Here is a 5285-nt window from a genome sequence, read left to right on the forward strand (position 1 = left end):
TTTAATAAAGCCTTTGTTCCAGATGTAGAAATCCTCAGTTAAAATGAATATGCCTCACCAATTTTGACTTTACGTTTATCCAAGGCTATCAAACACAAATACATAAACTCTTGGAGGACCAACTATATTCAAGAAAAACGAGACAACTGTATTCAAGAAAAACAAGACCTCTAAACACATAGCCTTGGGTGATTAGTTCCCAAGGAATAATCTATGCCTATTTCTATGCCTTTTAAAAGAACAAATCAGGATGATTGAATATTAGAATGTCTTTTTTTTTTTTTGTAGAGGTGGGGGTAGCAGGTTCTTTTTTTATTTTTAATTTTTTATTGTTATTTCCCCAATACAGTTTTTTCTACTGTACAGCATGGTGACCCAGTTACATATACCATGTATACATTCTTTTTTCTCACATTATCAGGCTTCATCATAAGTGACTAGATGTAGTTCTCCATGCTACACAGCAGGATCTCATTGCTAATCCATTCCAAATGCAATACTTTGAATCTATTAACCCCAAGCTCCTAATCCATTCCACTCCCTCCTCCTCCTTCATTATCAAAATAACAGAGAAGCAGAAAAATTGCAAAAATATCTGGTCTGTATTTATCTAAAGTATTGATAGTGTTTAAATAAATTCTTTATGTGCCATCACTCAAGTCTAAACACAAAACTGAAAACAGCATCCTAAACTGAAAAAAAAATCAAGGCACAGGCAAGTTTGAGTTCAAGGCTTAACATAAGTAATGCATAGTTGACTTTATTCTTATTCTAATTTAAACTAAAATTAAAATAGAGGGAGCTCCTGCTGTGGCACAGTGGGTTAAGAATCCAACTGCAGTGGCTCAGGTTGCTGCAGAGGTGCGTGTTCAATCCCATACCTGGCACAGTGGGTTGAAGGGTCCACTGTTGCCACAGCTGCATTTTAGATCTCAGCTGCAGCTTGGATTCAATCCCTGACCTAGGAACTTTCATATGCTGGGAATGTGGCCATAAAATTTAAAAAAATAATAAAAATAAAATAAGATTGAAATAGAAAATTTGAAAATATACTTTATTGACATTTGATTTACCTATACTCACATCTTATCTATTGAATCTAGAAGCTTACTATGAGACAAGTTTATCAATTTTTGAGGTATTTATTTATAATTGAGAGTAATTATAATTAACAAGTCCCAGAAAATGTCACTTAGAAAATAGTATTTGAATATTAAGCTTATACCTAGAAATCAGCTCAGTTTTCTCTTCTCATCTCTCTTCTCCACGAAGGTAGATGAAGTCAGTTTATTCTGTGTGACTGGCAAAATAAATTCACCTCTGATTTGACAGTTAGTTTCTACAGATGCATTTTTGTTGACCTCCTCTCCAAATAGTAGAGACAAGTACAATGGTACTTCTTACCATAGTAGAGAGAAGTACAATGGTACTTCTTGTGAAGTCAGTCATATGGCTCTTAGTGTTTTTGGTGAGCCTGAAGCATCTTGTTCTCTAGATCTCCTCCATTTATTGTGAGATCCCCCTGTAACCTAAAATTTGTTTGCCCAGTCTTCTCATGGCAACTCTCATGTCTTTGTTTCTTAATGTATAGATGGCAGGATTCAAGACAGGAGTGATGGCAAAGTCAACAATGAAAAAATACTTATCCAGTGATGTTGTAGGGAAAGGCCATACATAGAGAAACATACATGGCATAAAAAACAAAATTACTACAGTGATATGAGCTGACAGTGTGACAAAAGCTTTGGATAAGTCTCCTGAAGAACGTTTCCAGACAGTAACCAAAATGAAAATGTAGGATATAATTAAAGAGAAGAAGGTAGCCATTGATATAAACCCACTGTTAGCAATTATTACAAACTCTAGCTTGTAAGTGTCTACACAAGCAAGTTTCATAATCCGAGGAAAATCACAATAAAAACTATCTACTTTATCAGGCCCACAAAAAGGCAAGTTTATAACAAAAACAAACTGAGATACAGCATGGATTATTCCCACCATCCAGGCAGCCACTACAAAAGAAACACACATTTTGCGGCTCATAACTGACAGGTAGTGGAGAGGCTTACAGATTGCAGTATACCTGTCATATGCCATGGCTATAAGCAGCACCATCTCAACTCCACCCATGACATGAATAAAAAATATCTGTGTCATGCATTTTGGAAAAGAAATAACACTGCAGTTGGTTGAAAGATCAGAGATCATTTTGGGCACTGTGGTAGAGGAAAGACCTAGATCAAGAAGAGAGAGATTGGCCAATAGGAAGTACATGGGAGAGTGTAAGTGAGAGTCAATAATTACCATGAACACAATGAAGAGGTTTCCCAGGATAATTCCCACGTAGAACACGAGGAAGAACCAAAAGAGAAAAAGATTCATCTCCCATGAATTTGAAAGTCCAATTAATACAAATTCAGATACCACAGAGTAATTTACTCTGTCCATTGACTCAACCAGCAGAAAAGAAGCTGAAGTTCTCTGAAGGCAGAAAATAAGAAGGAATGGAAAAATACATTTATCAAACTTTATTACATCGTTTGCCCATAAATGATTCTGTGGAAAATATGTTGCAAGTGCCAAAATGTGAAGTTAGAAAACATACAGAGAGGGCAAGTGAAAATATAAATGAATAAAATAAGTGAAATAATCAAAGTTAGACCAGAGAGATAAGGAAAGAATTCATGTGGGAATATGGCAGGTAAGGTGGAGGAATTAGGAACAAAGAGTAACATTTTCCTATCAGAAAGTTCCTTTACCAAGCTTGTGCAATAATTCTGGCTTCTTCAGTCTTGTTTGTATAAATTTAAAGTAACATCTTCCATATCATGAATAATCAGCCATATTTGGAGTGTTCAAATTCTTAATCACATTTGTCCACATATACTCTAGGAGAATGTACTCTTTGATTATTCTTTTATTTCATGCTTGAGAACTCTTGGGCATTAATCACAGATAGAGCACCAACTGATGAGGGAATGAATGTTGAACCTAAGAGGAATGGTAGCATAAGATGAAATGGCTTACTTCTCTGATTGTTTCCAATACTTATGATTGCAACCAGTCACTTGGGGACTTAAGATGCACTTAAATCAAGGGAAGGTCCAAATTCCAAAGAAGGAGGATCAGCAGACTCCAGAAGAGGGGTTCTCAGTATTCTGCTAGAATTGAGAGAGATTTTATTCATTGAGAACTCTGTTCTAGCATTAATGTCTGGCAGTTTGAACATGAAAGTGAGAAATCAATGATGTCTTCACTGAAACAAAACATTAATTGTAACACACTAAGAGCATGAAAAAGTTACAGGCCATGAAGGTCATGAGAGCTTGTCTTCAAATAATTGAAGCTTAGTTCCACTGAAATGCTATTTTAGCATTTTAGATGAGTAAAATTGCTGCCAACAATTTTTTTTTTTTTTGCTACCAACAGGTTTTTAGGAGAGAATATGTATTATCTCTATAAATAAATAGAATGTTTGAAAATGTCTATCCATAACATATATTTGAATCCATTCATTATCTAATCTAAAGAGGAAAAATAGAAGTACATTTAAGAGAAGATATGAACAGGTATGTAAAAAGAGGAAGTTGATAAAATTGGTACCAAAATGAATGTGGTCATTAAAAATGATGCAAATTTAGACTTGTTGACATGTCCACTAAATTATTAAGTGACAAAGTTGGTAATAAGTGAGTGTCTTATGTGATGTACTCTTGATATGCATACACTGCAAAAATGTCTAAGTATATGTATTAACATCTCAAGAAAATCCCTTTGGATAATGACATTTTAGGTAATTTTAATATTAAAAAGTTTGAACATTTATATTTTTTATTTTTCTTTTTCGGCCATACATTTGCAATAAAAAATGTGGAAAGCAAATGAAAGGAAAACAGCAGGAGAGAAAGATGGGGAAGAAAAAGAAAATCACTGTGAGATTTATGGAGAGAGTGAAGTACATCTATATGTGATAGTTAGGGGTAAATTATTATTTTTAACACTAGTTTCAGTTTTATTAGCCCTGGCTAAACAACCATTTCTTTGTGAATGAATGACAATTACCAGGTGTACTATGAAGAAAACCTGGGTGTTTTTTGTCAAACTTGACCAGATGTGTACATAATTCCTCGTCTAGGGAATAATTAATATATGTGACATTTTGTAGATCCTGCCGTGTCTGTTATTTGGAATAGACAAATCAGACTCTGAGACTAGTAGGAAAACACTGATAGAAGCCACCCCTTTAGCTTACCAGCTAAATTTTACTCTTTATAGTATTCCCTAATATTTTCTAAGACAGAAAGACTGATCTAAGAAATATGTCTAAAGAGAAAAGCTAAACTTATGTGATGAAATCAGACTTATTCATAATTCTGTGTACTGCTGTGTTGTGCTGATTAATCCCTGAACAAGATCCTATCTTCTGTTCAAGGCTTATCAGGAATTGGTTCTGGCATTTAGAACTCTGAAATACTGATTTCATATGTAGAACAGGAGGAAAGATTGTTTTCAAACCAGTGAAAAATATTTAGTTCTTTTGCTTTCTCAAAAAAACATTAAGGAAACAGAAATTCTCCAGAGGCCGAGTCTCATAAGAGTTGCTATCCCTCCTGGATATTTTGGCTTTAACATTTAGAACATGGGGACCTTTTCAAGTAGGTAATGCAAAAAACCAGATAGAATGTCGGTCTTCTGAATTTAGTGATTGAAAATTCCTTCTCCTCTAAGGGGCCAATTGCAATTATAACCACCTTAAGACTGAAAACACAAAGTAGAGCTATTCAAAACTCATTTTGCTAATGTCCTCTTCACTGATGTGCCATATTCATTAATTTTTCTTTTAATTTATAATCTTAACCACATTAGCTCCCTGGTTATAGAGGTCTTTTTCAGAACTAACAGGTACCAGTTCTATGAAGCTGTGTTCATTCTTCTCCTTTTAATTCTTGAGCCATTCATTGGTTAATATCATCAAATGCTTTATCAAATACACCAAGTGGAGGGAATTGACAGACCCCAGTATTCCCTATATGAGGACAGAGAATCATTGCCGTTGAAGCATGTATGGGAATGGAGTGGGCATCATAATTTTCAGTCCTTTCAGTAATATCTCTGTCTTCAGGTATAAAATATAATGTAATGATTTAAATCATGAGAATAGTATCAAAAGCATTGGAATAATTGGAGACAGAAAGAAAAAAAGTGGGAGAAAAATATGAGAGCGATTGCTGTGATAATGCTCAACATTACAAGAATTTTTATGACCTACCTCTTCTCTTTGAAGT

The 5285-nt window shown here is 34.5% G+C and overlaps 1 protein-coding gene across 1 annotated transcript; it reads right to left on the reverse strand.

Moving 5' to 3' along the window:
- Nucleotides 1-1506: 1506 nt before the first annotated feature.
- On the reverse strand, nt 1507-2448 carry LOC125136706 (olfactory receptor 4F21-like). Its single transcript, XM_047797509.1, has one exon. It carries the CDS (start codon nt 2446-2448, stop codon nt 1507-1509), a length of 942 nt encoding a protein of 313 aa, XP_047653465.1.
- Nucleotides 2449-5285: the final 2837 nt, after the last annotated feature.

Source organism: Phacochoerus africanus, chromosome 9 (assembly GCF_016906955.1).
Source record: "Phacochoerus africanus isolate WHEZ1 chromosome 9, ROS_Pafr_v1, whole genome shotgun sequence".
In the NCBI taxonomy this organism is placed as follows: domain Eukaryota; kingdom Metazoa; phylum Chordata; class Mammalia; order Artiodactyla; family Suidae; genus Phacochoerus; species Phacochoerus africanus.

What these genes read in the sequence shown, in the direction of transcription:
- LOC125136706 (XM_047797509.1), bottom strand. Translation starts at nt 2,448, where the DNA reads ATGGACAGAGTAAATTACTCTGTGGTATCTGAATTTGTATTAATTGGA.